This window comes from Scyliorhinus torazame, chromosome 6, assembly GCF_047496885.1.
Source record: "Scyliorhinus torazame isolate Kashiwa2021f chromosome 6, sScyTor2.1, whole genome shotgun sequence".
Classification (NCBI taxonomy): domain Eukaryota; kingdom Metazoa; phylum Chordata; class Chondrichthyes; order Carcharhiniformes; family Scyliorhinidae; genus Scyliorhinus; species Scyliorhinus torazame.
The window spans coordinates 1,802,144-1,819,607 of record NC_092712.1 but is presented as its reverse complement, the minus strand read 5'-3'; the positions used below and the strand labels follow the sequence as shown (position 1 = coordinate 1,819,607).

Sequence of the window (17,464 nt, the reverse complement as noted above, 5' to 3'; positions counted from 1 at the left end):
GGGCGCATTCCCTGAGACATGATTCACAACCATTTTCTCTCACTTGATTTGGGTTTATCCTTTAATCTGCTGCAACACATTCCAAGAATTATCCTGCAGCATGGCGAGGCAAGCTCGCTGATAGGCTGCGTGACACACCCATTCAAACACTCCAACACCAAGTGGTTTCATAGAATTTACAGTGCAGAAGGAGGCCATTCGGCCCATTGAGTCTGCACCGGCTCTTTGAAAGAGCACCCCACCCAAGCCCACACCTCCACCCTATCCCCACAACCCAGCAACCCCACCCAACATTAAGGGCAATTTTGAACACTAAGGGCAATTTATCATGGCCAATCCACCTAACTTGCACATCTTTGGACTGTGGGAGGAAACCGGAGCACCCGGAGGAAACCCACGCACACACGGGGAGGACGTGCAGACTCCGCACAGACAGTGACCCAAGCCGGGAATCAAACCTGGGACCCTGGAGCTGTGAAGCAATTGTTCTAACCACCATGCTACCGTGCTGCCCTGTGGGGCTGAGAGTAATATCCCGACATGTTTGTTACTCTCGGTGTGGATGGACTGGGATTGATGATTACTCTCAGTGTGAACGGTTTGTGATTGATTATTATTGTCGGTGTGGACGTCTCCGGGGTTGATTATTACTTTTAGTGTGGATGGTCCAGGTTTGATTATTACTCTCAGTGTTGGCAGTCTGGGTTTGGTTATTACTCTTGGCGTGGATGGTCCTGGATTGATTATTACTCTCCATGTGGAAGGTCTCGGTTTGATTATTACTCTCAGTGTGCACAGTCCAGGTTTAATTATTACTCTCAGTGTACACAGTCCAGGTTTAATTATTACTCTCAGTGTGCACAGTCCAGGTTTAATTATTACTCTCAGTGTACACAGTCCAGGTTTAATTATTACTCTCAGTGTGCACAGTCCAGGTTTAATTATTACTCTCAGTGTGCACAGTCCAGGTTTAATTATTACTCTCAGTGGACCGTCCGGGATTGATTATTACTCTTAGTGTGGATGGGCTGGGTTTGATTATTACTCTCGGTGTGGACATAGATACACAGATACATAGAAGATAGGAGCAGGAGGAGGCCTTTTGGTCCTTCGAGCCGGCTCCACCATTCATCACCATCATGGCTGATCATCCAACTCAATAGCCTAATCCTGCTTTCTCCCCGTAGCCTTTGGTCCCGTTCTCCCCAAGTGCTATATCCAGCTGCCTGCTGAATATATTCAAAGTTTTAGCATCAACTACTTCCTGTGGTAATGAATTCCACAGGCTCACCACTCGTTGTGTGAAGAAATGTCTCCTTCTCTCTGTCCGAAATGGTTTACCCTGAATCCTCAGGCTGTGACCCCTGGTTCTGGACACACCCATCATTGGTAACATCTTCCCTGCATCTATCCTGTCCAGTCCTGTTCGAATTTTATAAGTCTCTATGAGATCCCCCCTCATTCTTCTGAACTCCAGCGAGAACAATCCCAACCGAGTCAATCTCTCCTCATATGACAGTCCCGCCATCCCTGGAATCAGTCTGGTAAACCTTCGCTGCACTCCCTCGAGAGCAAGAACATCCTTCCTCAGAGAAGGAGACCAAAACTGCCCACAATACTCCAGGTGTGGCCTCACCAAGGCCCTGTACAATTGCAGCAACACATCCCTGCTTCTATACTCGAAACCTCTCGCGATGAAGGCCAACATACCATTAGCCTTCTTTACCGCCTGCTGCACCTGCATGCTTACCTTCAGCGACTGGTGCACAAGGACACCCAGGTCCCGCTGCACACTCCCCTCTCCCAATTTACAACCATTCAGGTAGTAATCTGCCTTCCTGTTTTTGCTTCCAAAGTGAATAACCTCACACTTCTCCAAATTATACTGCATCCGCCATTGATTTGCCCACTCACCCAACCTGTCCAGGTCCTGCTGTAGGATCCCTGCATCCTCGTCACAGTTCACCCTCCCACCCAATTTGGTATCATCTGCAAACTTTGAGATGTTACATTTTGTTCCCTCATCCAAATCATTAATATATATTGTGAATAGCTGGGGTTCCAGCACCGATCCCTGTGGTACCCCACTAGTTACTGCCTGCCAATTTGGTCTGGGTTTGTTTATTACTCTTGGTGTGGATGGTCCGGGTTTGATTATTACTCTGTATGGATGGTCCGGATTTGATTATTACTCTTGGTGTGAATGGTCCGGGTTTGATTATTACCCTGTGTGGACGGTCCGGGTTTGATTATTACTCTTGGTGTGAATGGTCCGGGTTTGATTATTACCCTGTGTGGACGGTCCGGGTTTGATTATTACTCTTGATGTGCATAGAACATAGAACAATACAGCGCAGTACAGGCCCTTCGGCCCACGATGTTGCACCGAAACAAAAGCCATCTAACCTACACTGCCATTATCATCCATATGTTTATCCAATAAACTTTTAAATGCCCTCAATGTTGGCGAGTTCACTACTGTAGCAGTAGTGAACTCGCCAACATTGAGGGCATTTAAAAGTTTATTGGATGGTCATTATTTGATTATTACTCTTGGTGTGCATGGTCCGGTTTTGATTATCACTCTGTATGGACGGTCCAGGTTTGATTATTACTCTTGATGTTAATGGTCAAGTTTTGATTATTACTCTGTGTGGATGGTCCGGGTTTGATTATTACTCTTGATGTGCATGGTCCGGTTTTGATTATTACCCTGTGTGGACGGTCCGGGTTTGAGTATTACTCTCGGTGTGGACAAAGAACAAAGTGCAATACAGCACAGGAACAGGCCCTTCGGCCCTCCAAGCCTGCGCCGACCATGGTACCAGCCTAAACTAAAACCGTCTGCACTTACGGAGTCCGTAACCTTCCATTCCCACCCTATTCATACATTTGTCTAGATGTCTCTTAAATTCCGCTATCGTACCTGCTCCCACCCCCTCCCCAGGCAGCGCGTTCCATATATTTAATACCCTCGGTGTAAAAAACTTTTCCCCACGCACTTTAAACCTATGTCCCTTAGTACTTGACTCTCCTACCCGAGGAAAGAGCATCTGACTCTCCACTCTGTCCATGCCACTCATAATCTTGTAGACCTCTGCCAGGTCACCTCTCAACCTCCTTCGTTCCAGTGCGAACAAACCGAGTTTATCCAACCTCTCCTCATAGCTAATGCCCTCCCGACCAGGCAACATCCCAGTAAACCGCTTCTGTACCCTCTCCAAAGCATCCACATCCTTCCGGTAGTGTGGCGACCAGAATTGTACACAATATTCCAAATGAGGCCTAACTAAGGCCCTGTACAGCTGCAACATGACTTGCCAATTTTTATACTCAATGCCCCGACCGATGAAGGCCAGCCTGCCGGATGCCTTCTTGACCACCTTCTCCACTTTCACTGCTCGGTGGACATGCCCAGATCGCTCTGCCTGTCAATACTCGCAAGAGTTCTACCATTTACTCTGTAAATCCTACCTGCATCGGACCTTCCAAAGTGCATTACCTCACACTTGTCCGGATTAAACTCCATCTGCCATTTCTCCGCCCAAGACTCCAACCAGTTTATATCCTGCTGTATCCTCTGACAATCCTCTTTCTCTTCCGCAGGGATTGATTATTACTCTCAATGTGGACGGTCAGGGATTGATTATTACTCTCGGTGTGGACGGTCAGGGATTGATTATTACTCTCGGTGTGGACGGTCAGGGATTGATTATTACTCTCAGTGTGGACGGTCAGGGATTGATTATTATTCTCGGTGTGGACGGTCAGGGATTGATTATTACTCTCGGTGTGGACGGTCAGGGATTGATTATTACTCTCAGTGTGGACGGTCAGGGATTGATTATTACTCTCGGTGTGGACGGTCAGGGATTGATTATTACTCTCAGTGTGGACGGTCAGGGATTGATTATTACTCTCGGTGTGGACGGTCAGGGATTGATTATTACTCTCGGTGTGGACGGTCAGGGATTGATTATTACTCTGTGTGGACGGTCAGGGATTGATTATTACTCTCGGTGTGGACGGTCAGGGATTGATTATTACTCTCTGTGTGGACGGTCAGGGATTGATTATTGCTTGTGGTGTGGACGGTCAGGGATTGAGTATTACTCTCGGTGTGGACGGTCAGGGATTGATTATTACTCTCGGTGTGGACGGTCAGGGATTGATTATTACTCTCAGTGTGGACGGTCAGGGATTGATTATTATTCTCGGTGTGGACGGTCCAGGTTTGATTATTATTCTCGGTGTGGACGGTCAGGGATTGATTATTATTCTCGGTGTGGACGGTCCAGGTTTGATTATTACTCTCAGTGTGGACTGTTCGGGTTTGATTAATACTCTCGGTGTGGACGGTCAGGGATTGATTCTTCCTCTTGGTGTGGACTGTCAGGGAAGGATTATTACTTTTGGTGTGCATGGTCCAGGTTTGATTAATACTCTCGGTGTGGACGGTCCGGGGTTGATTAATACTCTCGGTGTGGACGGTCCGGGGTTGTATTATTACTCTCGGTGTGGACGGTCCGGGTTTGATTAATACTCTCGGTGTGGACGGTCCGGGGTTGACTAATACTCTCGTTGTGGACGGTCCAGGGTTGTATTATTACTCTCGGTGTGGACGGTCCGGGTTTGATTAATACTCTTGGTGTGGACGGTCCAGGTTTGATTAATACTCTCTGTGCGGACTGTCCGGGTTTGATCAATACTCTCGGTGTGGACGGTCCGGGTTTGATCAATACTCTCGGTGTGGACGGTCCGGGGTTGGTTAATACTCTCGGTGTGGACGGTCCAGGTTTGATTAATACTCTCGGTGTGGACGGTCCGGGGTTGATTAATACTCTCGGTGTGGACTGTTCGGGTTTGATTAATACTCTCGGTGTGGACGGTCCGGGGTTGATTAATACTCTTGGTGTGGACTGTTCGGGTTTGATTAATACTCTCGGTGTGGACGGTCCGGGGTTGATTAATACTCTTGGTGTGGACTGTTCGGGTTTGATTAATACTCTCGGTGTGGATGGTCCGGGGTTGATTAATACTCTCGGTGTGGACGGTCCGGGGTTGTATTATTACTCTCGGTGTAGACGGTCCGGGGTTGTATTATTACTCTCGGTGTGGACGGTCCGGGTTTGATCAATACTCTCGGTGTGGACGGTCCGGGATTGATTATTACTCTCGGTGTGGACTGTCAGGGATTGATTATTACTTTTGGTGTGCATGGTCCAGGTTTGATTAATACTCTCGGTGTGGACGGTCCGGAGTTGATTAATACTCTCGGTGTGGACGGTCCGGGGTTGTATTATTACTCTCTGTGTGGACGGTCCGGGGTTGTATTTTTACTCTCGGTGTGGATGGTCCGGGTTTGATCAATACTCTCGGTGTGGACGGTCCAGGGTTGTATTATTACTCTCGGTGTGGACGGTCCGGGTTTGATCAATACTCTCGGTGTGGACGGTCCGGGGTTGATTAATACTCTCGGTGTGGACGGTCCGGGTTTGATCAATACTCTGTGTTGACGGTCCGGGGTTAATTAATACTCTCGGTGTGGACGGTCCGGGTTTGATCAATACTCTCTGTGTGGACGGTCCGGGATTGATTATTACTCTCGGTGTGGACTGTCAGGGATTGATTATTACTTTTGGTGTGCATGGTCCAGGTTTGATTAATACTCTCGGTGTGGACGGTCCGGAGTTGATTAATACTCTCGGTGTGGATGGTCCGGGGTTGTATTATTACTCTCTGTGTGGACGGTCCGGGGTTGTATTATTACTCTCGGTGTGGATGGTCCGGGTTTGATCAATACTCTCGGTGTGGACGGTCCAGGGTTGTATTATTACTCTCGGTGTGGACGGTCCGGGTTTGATCAATACTCTCGGTGTGGACGGTCCGGGGTTGATTAATACTCTCGGTGTGGACGGTCCGGGTTTGATCAATACTCTCTGTGTTGACGGTCCGGGGTTAATTAATACTCTCGGTGTGGACGGTCCGGGGTTGTATTATTACTCTCGGTGTGGACGGTCCGGGTTTGATTAATACTCTCGGTGTGGACGGTCCGGGGTTGATTAATACTCTCGGTGTGGACGACCCGGGTTTGATTAATACTCTCTGTGCAGACTGTCCGGGTTTGATTAATACTCTCTGTGCGGACTGTCCGGGTTTGATCAATACTCTCGGTGTGGACGGTCCGGGTTTGATTAATACTCTCGGTGTGGACGGTCCGGGGTTGACTAATACTCTCGTTGTGGACGGTCCAGGGTTGTATTATTACTCTCGGTGTGGACGGTCCGGGTTTGATTAATACTCTCGGTGTGGACGGTCCGGGGTTGATTAATACTCTCGGTGTGGACGGCCCGGGTTTGATTAATACTCTCTGTGCGGACTGTCCGGGTTTGATTAATGCTCTCTCTGCGGACTGTCCGGGTTTGATCAATACTCTCGGTGTGGACGGTCCGGGGTTGATCAATACTCTCGGTGTGGACGGTCCGGGGTTGATTAATACTCTCGGTGTGGACGGTCCGGGGTTGATTAATACTCTCGGTGTGGACGGTCCAGGTTTGATTAATACTCTCGGTGTGGACGGTCCGGGTTTGATCAATACTCTCGCTGTGGACGGTCCGGGGTTGATTAATACTCTCGGTGTGGATGGTCCAGGTTTGATTAATACTCTTGGTGTGGACGGTCCAGGTTTGATTAATACTCTTGGTGTGGACGGTCCAGGTTTGATTAATACTCTCGGTGTGGACGGTCCGGGGTTGATCAATACTCTCGGTGTGGACGGTCCGGGGTTGATTAATACTCTCGGTGTGGACGGTCCAGGTTTGATTAATACTCTCAGTGTGGACGGTCCGTGGTTGATTAATACTCTCGGTGTGGATGGTCCAGGTTTGATTATTACTCTTGGTGTGGACTGTTCGGGTTTGATTAATACTCTCGGTGTGCACGGTCAGGGATTGATTATTCCTCTCGGTGTGGACGGTCCGGGTTTGATCAATACTCTCGGTGTGAGTAGTTTGGATTTGTTAAACATTGTATTCTATTTGGGGCAGGGTTTAAGCAAATCTTTTTGTTATTTACAGATGAACGTGATCGTGTCCAGAAGAAAACTTTCACAAAATGGGTCAACAAACACCTGATGAAGGTGAGTAAGGAGGGGGAGGCAGTGATGCGCGAGTCATAGAACGACGGTGTATATCAAACCAGTGAAGGTGGCAGGGCAAGTCGAGAAGGTTATTAATAACAAGCCCCTTGATTAAAATTGGCACTCAGTCCAAAACCAGTTAAACTGGCCGAACCCCTGGTTGAACCGAGCTGGAGTATTGTGTCCAGTTCTGACCCCGCACGGCAGGAGGGATGTGACGCATTGGAGAGAGAGCAGAAAAGAATGGATCCAGCGATGAGGAACTTCAACTATGAAGATAGATTGGAGAGGTTGGGTTTATTTTTGTTAGAAAAAAATAAGGGCAGAGATGATTTGATGGAGATATTGAAAATCTTGAAGGGTCTGGACAGAGTAGATAGGCAGTAATTGTTCTGATTGGTGGAAGGATCGAGAATGGGAAGACACATATTTATGGTGAATGACAAAACAACCAAAGGCAACATGAGGACAAATACTATTGACAGTGCGAATGGTTAGGGTCCGGAGTGCATGAGCTGAGAGTGTGGTGGAGGCAGGGTCACTCCACTGTCTGAGAGTGTGGTGGAGGCAGAGTTACTCCACTGTCTGAGAGTGTGGTGGAGGCAGAGTTACTCCACTGTCTGACAGTGTGGTGGAGGCAGAGTCACTCCACTGTCTGAGAGTGTGGTGGAGGCAGATTCACTGCACTGTTTGAGTGTGGTGGAGGCAAATGCAGTGCACTGTCCAAGAGTGTGGTGGAAATAGTTTCAATGCACAGTCTGAGAGTGTGGTGGAGTCTATTGAGTGCACTATCCGAGAGTGTAGTGGAGATAGAATCAATGCACGGTCTGAGACTGTGGTGGAGATAGATTCAGTGCACTGTATGTGAGTGCGGTGGAGGGTGACTCAGTGCACTGTATGTGAGTGCGGTGGAGGGTGACTCAGTGCACTGTATGTGAGTGCGATTGAGGGTGACTCAGTGCACTGTATGTGAGTGTGGTGGAGGGTGACTCAGTGCACTGTATGTGAGTGCGATTGAGGGTGACTCAGTGCACTGTATGTCAGTGTGGTGGAGGGTGACTCAGTGCACTGTATGTGAGTGCGGTGGAGGGTGATTCAGTGCACTGTGAGTGTGGTGGAGGGTGATTCAGTGCACTGTATGTGAGTGCGGTGGAGGGTGACTCAGTGCACTGTATGTGAGTGTGGTGGAGGGTGACTCAGTGCACTGTATGTGAGTGTGGTGGAGGGTGACTCAGTGCACTGTATGTGAGTGTGGTGGAGGGTGACTCAGTGCACTGTATGTGAGTGTGGTGGAGGGTGACTCAGTGCACTGTATGTGAGTGTGGTGGAGGGTGACTCAGTGCACTGTATGTGAGTGTGGTGGAGGGTGACTCAGTGCACTGTATGTGAGTGTGGTGGAGGGTGACTCAGTGCACTGTATGTGAGTGTGGTGGAGGGTGATTCAGTGCACTGTATGTGAGTGTGGTGGAGGGTGACTCAGTGCACTGTATGTGAGTGTGGTGGAGGGTGACTCAGTGCACTGTATGTGAGTGTGGTGGAGGGTGACTCAGTGCACTGTATGTGAGTGCGGTGGAGGGTGACTCAGTGCACTGTATGTGAGTGTGGTGGAGGGTGACTCAGTGCACTGTATGTGAGTGTGGTGGAGGGTGACTCAGTGCACTGTATGTGAGTGCGGTGGAGGGTGACTCAGTGCACTGTATGTGAGTGTGGTGGAGGGTGACTCAGTGCACTGTATGTGAGTGTGGTGGAGGGTGACTCAGTGCACTGTATGTGAGTGTGGTGGAGGGTGACTCAGTGCACTGTATGTGAGTGCGGTGGAGGGTGACTCTGTGCACTGTATGTGAGTGTGGTGGAGGGTGACTCAGTGCACTGTGAGTGCGATTGAGGGTGACTCAGTGCACTGTATGTGAGTGTGGTGGAGGGTGACTCAGTGCACTGTATGTGAGTGTGGTGGAGGGTGACTCAGTGCACTGTATGTGAGTGCGATTGAGGGTGACTCAGTGCACTGTATGTCAGTGTGGTGGAGGGTGACTCAGTGCACTGTGAGTGCGATTGAGGGTGACTCAGTGCACTGTATGTGAGTGTGGTGGAGGGTGACTCAGTGCACTGTATGTGAGTGTGGTGGAGGGTGACTCAGTGCACTGTATGTGAGTGTGGTGGAGGGTGACTCAGTGCACTGTATGTGAGTGTGGTGGAGGGTGACTCAGTGCACTGTATGTGAGTGCGGTGGAGGGTGACTCAGTGCACTGTATGTGAGTGCGGTGGAGGGTGACTCAGTGCACTGTATGTGAGTGTGGTGGAGGGTGACTCAGTGCACTGTATGTGAGTGTGGTGGAGGGTGACTCAGTGCACTGTATGTGAGTGTGGTGGAGGGTGACTCAGTGCACTGTATGTGAGTGCGGTGGAGGGTGACTCAGTGCACTGTATGTGAGTGCGATGGAGGGTGACTCAGTGCACTGTATGTGAGTGTGGTGGAGGGTGACTCAGTGCACTGTATGTGAGTGCGGTGGAGGGTGACTCAGTGCACTGTATGTGAGTGCGATGGAGGGTGACTCAGTGCACTGTATGTGAGTGTGGTGGAGGGTGATTCAGTGCACTGTATGTGAGTGTGGTGGAGGGTGACTCAGTGCACTGTATGTGAGTGTGGTGGAGGGTGACTCAGTGCACTGTATGTGAGTGCGGTGGAGGGTGACTCAGTGCACTGTATGTGAGTGCGGTGGAGGGTGACTCAGTGCACTGTATGTGAGTGTGGTGGAGGGTGACTCAGTGCACTGTATGTGAGTGTGGTGGAGGGTGACTCAGTGCACTGTATGTGAGTGTGGTGGAGGGTGACTCAGTGCACTGTATGTGAGTGCGGTGGAGGGTGACTCTGTGCACTGTATGTGAGTGTGGTGGAGGGTGACTCAGTGCACTGTGAGTGCGATTGAGGGTGACTCAGTGCACTGTATGTGAGTGCGATTGAGGGTGACTCAGTGCACTGTATGTCAGTGTGGTGGAGGGTGACTCAGTGCACTGTATGTGAGTGTGGTGGAGGGTGACTCAGTGCACTGTGAGTGCGATTGAGGGTGACTCAGTGCACTGTATGTGAGTGTGGTGGAGGGTGACTCAGTGCACTGTATGTGAGTGTGGTGGAGGGTGACTCAGTGCACTGTATGTGAGTGTGGTGGAGGGTGACTCAGTGCACTGTATGTGAGTGCGGTGGAGGGTGACTCAGTGCACTGTATGTGAGTGTGGTGGAGGGTGACTCAGTGCACTGTATGTGAGTGTGGTGGAGGGTGACTCAGTGCACTGTATGTGAGTGTGGTGGAGGGTGACTCAGTGCACTGTATGTGAGTGCGGTGGAGGGTGACTCAGTGCACTGTATGTGAGTGTGGTGGAGGGTGACTCAGTGCACTGTATGTGAGTGCGGTGGAGGGTGACTCAGTGCACTGTATGTGAGTGTGGTGGAGGGTGACTCAGTGCACTGTATGTGAGTGCGGTGGAGGGTGACTCAGTGCACTGTATGTGAGTGCGATGGAGGGTGACTCAGTGCACTGTATGTGAGTGCGATGGAGGGTGACTCAGTGCACTGTATGTGAGTGTGGTGGAGGGTGATTCAGTGCACTGTATGTGAGTGTGGTGGAGGGTGACTCAGTGCACTGTATGTGAGTGCGATGGAGGGTGACTCAGTGCACTGTATGTGAGTGTGGTGGAGGGTGACTCAGTGCACTGTATGTGAGTGTGGTGGAGGGTGACTCAGTGCACTGTATGTGAGTGCGGTGGAGGGTGACTCAGTGCACTGTATGTGAGTGCGGTGGAGGGTGACTCAGTGCACTGTATGTGAGTGTGGTGGAGGGTGACTCAGTGCACTGTATGTGAGTGTGGTGGAGGGTGACTCAGTGCACTGTATGTGAGTGCGGTGGAGGGTGACTCAGTGCACTGTATGTGAGTGCGGTGGAGGGTGACTCAGTGCACTGTATGTGAGTGCGGTGGAGGGTGACTCAGTGCACTGTATGTGAGTGTGGTGGAGGGTGACTCAGTGCACTGTATGTGAGTGCGGTGGAGGGTGACTCAGTGCACTGTATGTGAGTGTGGTGGAGGGTGACTCAGTGCACTGTATGTGAGTGCGGTGGAGATAGATTCAGTGCACTGTATGTGAGTGCGGTGGAGGGTGACTCAGTGCACTGTATGTGAGTGTGGTGGAGGGTGACTCAGTGCACTGTATGTGAGTGCGGTGGAGGGTGACTCAGTGCACTGTGAGTGCGGTGGAGGGGGACTCAGTGCACTGTATGTGAGTGCGGTGGAGGGTGACTCAGTGCACTGTATGTGAGTGTGGTGGAGGGTGAGTCAGTGCACTGTATGTGAGTGTGGTGGAGGGTGACTCAGTGCACTGTATGTGAGTGCGGTGGAGGGTGACTCTAAGCACTGTGAGTGCGGTGGAGGGTGACTCAGTGCACTGTATGTGAGTGTGGTGGAGGGTGACTCAGTGCACTGTGAGTGCGGTGGAGGGTGACTCAGTGCACTGTATGTGAGTGTGGTGGAGGGTGACTCAGTGCACTGTATGTGAGTGTGGTGGAGGGTGACTCAGTGCACTGTATGTGAGTATGGTGGAGGGTGACTCAGTGCACTGTATGTGAGTGTGGTGGAGGGTGACTCAGTGCACTGTATGTGAGTGCGGTGGAGGGTGACTCAGTGCACTGTGAGTGCGGTGGAGGGTGACTCAGTGCACTGTATGTGAGTGCGGTGGAGGGTGACTCAGTGCACTGTATGTGAGTGTGGTGGAGGGTGAGTCAGTGCACTGTATGTGAGTGTGGTGGAGGGTGACTCAGTGCACTGTATGTGAGTGCGGTGGAGGGTGACTCAGTGCACTGTATGTGAGTGCGGTGGAGGGTGACTCAGTGCACTGTATGTGAGTGCGGTGGAGGGTGACTCAGTGCACTGTATGTGAGTGCGGTGGAGGGTGACTCAGTGCACTGTATGTGAGTGTGGTGGAGGGTGACTCAGTGCACTGTATGTGAGTGTGGTGGAGGGTGACTCAGTGCACTGTATGTGAGTATGGTGGAGGGTGACTCAGTGCACTGTATGTGAGTGCGATGGAGGGTGACTCTGTGCACTGTATGTGAGTGTGGTGGAGGGTGACTCAGTGCACTGTATGTGAGTGTGGTGGAGGGTGACTCAGTGCACTGTATGTGAGTGTGGTGGAGGGTGACTCAGTGCACTGTATGTGAGTGTGGTGGAGGGTGACTCAGTGCACTGTATGTGAGTGTGGTGGAGGGTGACTCAGTGCACTGTATGTGAGTGCGGTGGAGGGTGACTCAGTGCACTGTGAGTGCGGTGGAGGGTGACTCAGTGCACTGTATGTGAGTGCGGTGGAGGGTGACTCAGTGCACTGTGAGTGCGGTGGAGGGTGACTCAGTGCACTGTATGTGAGTGTGGTGGAGGGTGACTCAGTGCACTGTGAGTGAGTGTGGTGGAGGGTGATTCAGTGCACTGTATGTGAGTGTGGTGGAGGGTGACTCAGTGCACTGTATGTGAGTGCGGTGGAGGGTGACTCAGTGCACTGTATGTGAGTGTGGTGGAGGGTGATTCAGTGCACTGTATGTGAGTGCGATGGAGGGTGACTCAGTGCACTGTATGTGAGTGTGGTGGAGGGTGACTCTGTGCACTGTATGTGAGTGCGATGGAGGGTGACTCAGTGCACTGTATGTGAGTGTGGTGGAGGGTGACTCTGTGCACTGTATGTGAGTGTGGTGGAGGGTGACTCAGTGCACTGTATGTGAGTGTGGTGGAGGGTGACTCAGTGCACTGTATGTGAGTGCGATGGAGGGTGACTCTGTGCACTGTATGTGAGTGTGGTGGAGGGTGACTCAGTGCACTGTATGTGAGTGCGGTGGAGGGTGACTCAGTGCACTGTATGTGAGTGCGGTGGAGGGTGACTCAGTGCACTGTATGTGAGTGCGGTGGAGGGTGACTCAGTGCACTGTATGTGAGTGTGGTGGAGGGTGATTCAGTGCACTGTATGTGAGTGCGATGGAGGGTGACTCAGTGCACTGTATGTGAGTGTGGTGGAGGGTGACTCTGTGCACTGTATGTGAGTGCGGTGGAGGGTGACTCAGTGCACTGTATGTGAGTGCGGTGGAGGGTGACTCAGTGCACTGTATGTGAGTGTGGTGGAGATAGATTCAGTGCACTGTATGTGAGTGCGGTGGAGGGTGATTCAGTGCACTGTATGTGAGTGCGGTGGAGGGTGACTCAGTGCACTGTATGTGAGTGCGGTGGAGGGTGACTCAGTGCACTGTATGTGAGTATGGTGGAGGGTGACTCAGTGCACTGTATGTGAGTGCGGTGGAGGGTGACTCCGTGCACTGTATGTGAGTGTGGTGGAGGGTGACTCAGTGCACTGTATGTGAGTGCGGTGGAGGGTGATTCAGTGCACTGTATGTGAGTGCGGTGGAGGGTGACTCAGTGCACTGTATGTGAGTGTGGTGGAGGGTGACTCAGTGCACTGTATGTCAGTGCGATGGAGGGTGACTCAGTGCACTGTATGTGAGTGTGGTGGAGGGTGACTCAGTGCACTGTATGTGAGTGTGGTGGAGGGTGACTCAGTGCACTGTATGTGAGTGTGGTGGAGGGTGACTCAGTGCACTGTATGTGAGTGTGGTGGAGATAGATTCAGTGCACTGTATGTGAGTGTGGTGGAGGGTGATTCAGTGCACTGTACGTGAGTGTGGTGGAGGGTGACTCAGTGCACTGTATGTGAGTGTGGTGGAGGTGACTCAGTGCACTGTATGTGAGTGTGGTGGAGGGTGAGTCAGTGCACTGTATGTGAGTGTGGTGGAGGGTGACTCAGTGCACTGTATGTGAGTGTGGTGGAGGGTGACTCAGTGCACTGTATGTGAGTGTGGTGGAGGGTGAGTCAGTGCACTGTATGTGAGTGTGGTGGAGGGTGACTCAGTGCACTGTATGTGAGTATGGTGGAGGGTGACTCAGTGCACTGTATGTGAGTGTGGTGGAGGGTGACTCAGTGCACTGTATGTGAGTGCGGTGGAGGGTGACTCAGTGCACTGTATGTGAGTGTGGTGGAGGGTGACTCAGTGCACTGTATGTGAGTGCGGTGGAGGGTGACTCAGTGCACTGTATGTGAGTGTGGTGGAGGGTGACTCAGTGCACTGTATGTGAGTGTGGTGGAGGGTGACTCAGTGCACTGTATGTGAGTGCGGTGGAGGGTGACTCAGTGCACTGTATGTGAGTGTGGTGGAGATAGATTCAGTGCACTGTATGTGAGTGCGGTGGAGGGTGACTCTGTGCACTGTATGTGAGTGTGGTGGAGGGTGACTCAGTGCACTGTATGTGAGTGCGGTGGAGGGTGACTCAGTGCACTGTATGTGAGTGTGGTGGAGGGTGACTCAGTGCACTGTATGTGAGTGCGATTGAGGGTGACTCAGTGCACTGTATGTGAGTGCGGTGGAGGGTGACTCAGTGCACTGTATGTGAGTATGGTGGAGGGTGACTCAGTGCACTGTATGTGAGTGTGGTGGAGGGTGACTCAGTGCACTGTATGTGAGTGCGGTGGAGGGTGACTCAGTGCACTGTATGTGAGTGTGGTGGAGGGTGACTCAGTGCACTGTATGTGAGTGCGATGGAGGGTGATTCAGTGCACTGTATGTGAGTGCGGTGGAGGGTGACTCAGTGCACTGTATGTGAGTGCGGTGGAGGGTGACTCAGTGCACTGTATGTGAGTGCGGTGGAGGGTGACTCAGTGCACTGTATGTGAGTGCGGTGGAGGGTGACTCAGTGCACTGTATGTGAGTGCGGTGGAGGGTGACTCAGTGCACTGTATGTGAGTGTGGTGGAGGGTGACTCAGTGCACTGTATGTGAGTGTGGTGGAGGGTGACTCAGTGCACTGTATGTGAGTGTGGTGGAGGGTGACTCAGTGCACTGTATGTGAGTGTGGTGGAGGGTGACTCAGTGCACTGTATGTGAGTGCGGTGGAGGGTGACTCAGTGCACTGTATGTGAGTGCGGTGGAGGGTGACTCAGTGCACTGTATGTGAGTGCGGTGGAGGGTGACTCAGTGCACTGTATGTGAGTGTGGTGGAGGGTGACTCAGTGCACTGTATGTGAGTGTGGTGGAGGGTGACTCAGTGCACTGTATGTGAGTGTGGTGGAGGGTGACTCAGTGCACTGTATGTGAGTGCGATTGAGGGTGACTCAGTGCACTGTATGTGAGTGCGGTGGAGGGTGACTCAGTGCACTGTATGTGAGTGCGGTGGAGGGTGACTCAGTGCACTGTATGTGAGTGTGGTGGAGGGTGACTCAGTGCACTGTATGTGAGTGTGGTGGAGGGTGACTCAGTGCACTGTATGTGAGTGCGGTGGAGGGTGACTCAGTGCACTGTATGTGAGTGCGGTGGAGGGTGACTCAGTGCACTGTATGTGAGTGTGGTGGAGGGTGACTCAGTGCACTGTGAGTGTGGTGGAGGGTGATTCAGTGCACTGTATGTGAGTGTGGTGGAGGGTGACTCAGTGCACTGTATGTGAGTGTGGTGGAGGGTGACTCAGTGCACTGTATGTGAGTGTGGTGGAGGGTGACTCAGTGCACTGTATGTGAGTGTGGTGGAGGGTGACTCAGTGCACTGTATGTGAGTGCGATTGAGGGTGACTCAGTGCACTGTATGTGAGTGTGGTGGAGGGTGACTCAGTGCACTGTATGTGAGTGCGGTGGAGGGTGACTCTGTGCACTGTATGTGAGTGTGGTGGAGGGTGACTCAGTGCACTGTATGTGAGTGCGATTGAGGGTGACTCAGTGCACTGTATGTGAGTGCGGTGGAGGGTGACTCAGTGCACTGTATGTGAGTGTGGTGGAGGGTGACTCAGTGCACTGTATGTGAGTGTGGTGGAGGGTGACTCAGTGCACTGTATGTGAGTGTGGTGGAGGGTGACTCAGTGCACTGTATGTGAGTGCGGTGGAGGGTGACTCAGTGCACTGTATGTGAGTGCGGTGGAGGGTGACTCAGTGCACTGTATGTGAGTGCGGTGGAGGGTGACTCAGTGCACTGTGAGTGCGGTGGAGAGTGACTCAGTGCACTGTATGTGAGTGCGGTGGAGGGTGACTCAGTGCACTGTGAGTGCGGTGGAGGGTGACTCAGTGCACTGTATGTGAGTGTGGTGGAGGGTGACTCAGTGCACTGTATGTGAGTGTGGTGGAGGGTGACTCAGTGCACTGTATGTGAGTGTGGTGGAGGGTGACTCAGTGCACTGTATGTGAGTGCGGTGGAGGGTGACTCAGTGCACTGTATGTGAGTATGGTGGAGGGTGACTCAGTGCACTGTATGTCAGTGCGGTGGAGGGTGACTCAGTGCACTGTATGTGAGTGTGGTGGAGGGTGACTCAGTGCACTGTATGTGAGTATGGTGGAGGGTGACTCAGTGCACTGTATGTCAGTGCGGTGGAGGGTGACTCAGTGCACTGTATGTGAGTGTGGTGGAGGGTGACTCAGTGCACTGTATGTGAGTGCGGTGGAGGGTGAGTCAGTGCACTGTATGTGAGTGCGATTGAGGGTGACTCAGTGCACTGTATGTGAGTGTGGTGGAGGGTGACTCAGTGCACTGTATGTGAGTGTGGTGGAGGGTGACTCAGTGCACTGTATGTGAGTGTGGTGGAGATAGATTCAGTGCACTGTATGTGAGTGCGGTGGAGGGTGATTCAGTGCACTGTATGTGAGTGTGGTGGAGGGTGACTCAGTGCACTGTATGTGAGTGTGGTGGAGGGTGACTCAGTGCACTGTATGTGAGTGTGGTGGAGGGTGACTCAGTGCACTGTATGTCAGTGCGGTGGAGATAGATTCAGTGCACTGTATGTGAGTGCGGTGGAGGGTGATTCAGTGCACTGTATGTGAGTGTGGTGGAGGGTGACTCAGTGCACTGTATGTGAGTGTGGTGGAGGGTGACTCAGTGCACTGTATGTGAGTGCGGTGGAGGGTGACTCAGTGCACTGTATGTGAGTGTGGTGGAGGGTGACTCAGTGCACTGTATGTGAGTGTGGTGGAGGGTGACTCAGTGCACTGTATGTGAGTGTGGTGGAGGGTGACTCAGTGCACTGTATGTGAGTGCGGTGGAGGGTGACTCAGTGCACTGTATGTGAGTGTGGTGGAGGGTGACTCAGTGCACTGTATGTGAGTGTGGTGGAGGGTGACTCAGTGCACTGTATGTGAGTGTGGTGGAGGGTGACTCAGTGCACTGTATGTGAGTGTGGTGGAGGGTGACTCAGTGCACTGTATGTGAGTATGGTGGAGGGTGATTCAGTGCACTGTATGTGAGTGTGGTGGAGGGTGACTCAGTGCACTGTG

General features: G+C 51.9%; 1 protein-coding gene across 1 annotated transcript in view; it reads left to right on the top strand.

Annotated features, from left to right (window-relative positions):
• Positions 1 to 17,464, top strand: part of LOC140425663 (plectin-like) — a 620,159-nt gene that overhangs the window by 125,597 nt on the left and 477,098 nt on the right. Inside the window, 1 exon segment of the mRNA XM_072510158.1 lies at positions 7,077 to 7,138. Coding sequence (XP_072366259.1) covers positions 7,077 to 7,138 — 62 coding nt within the window.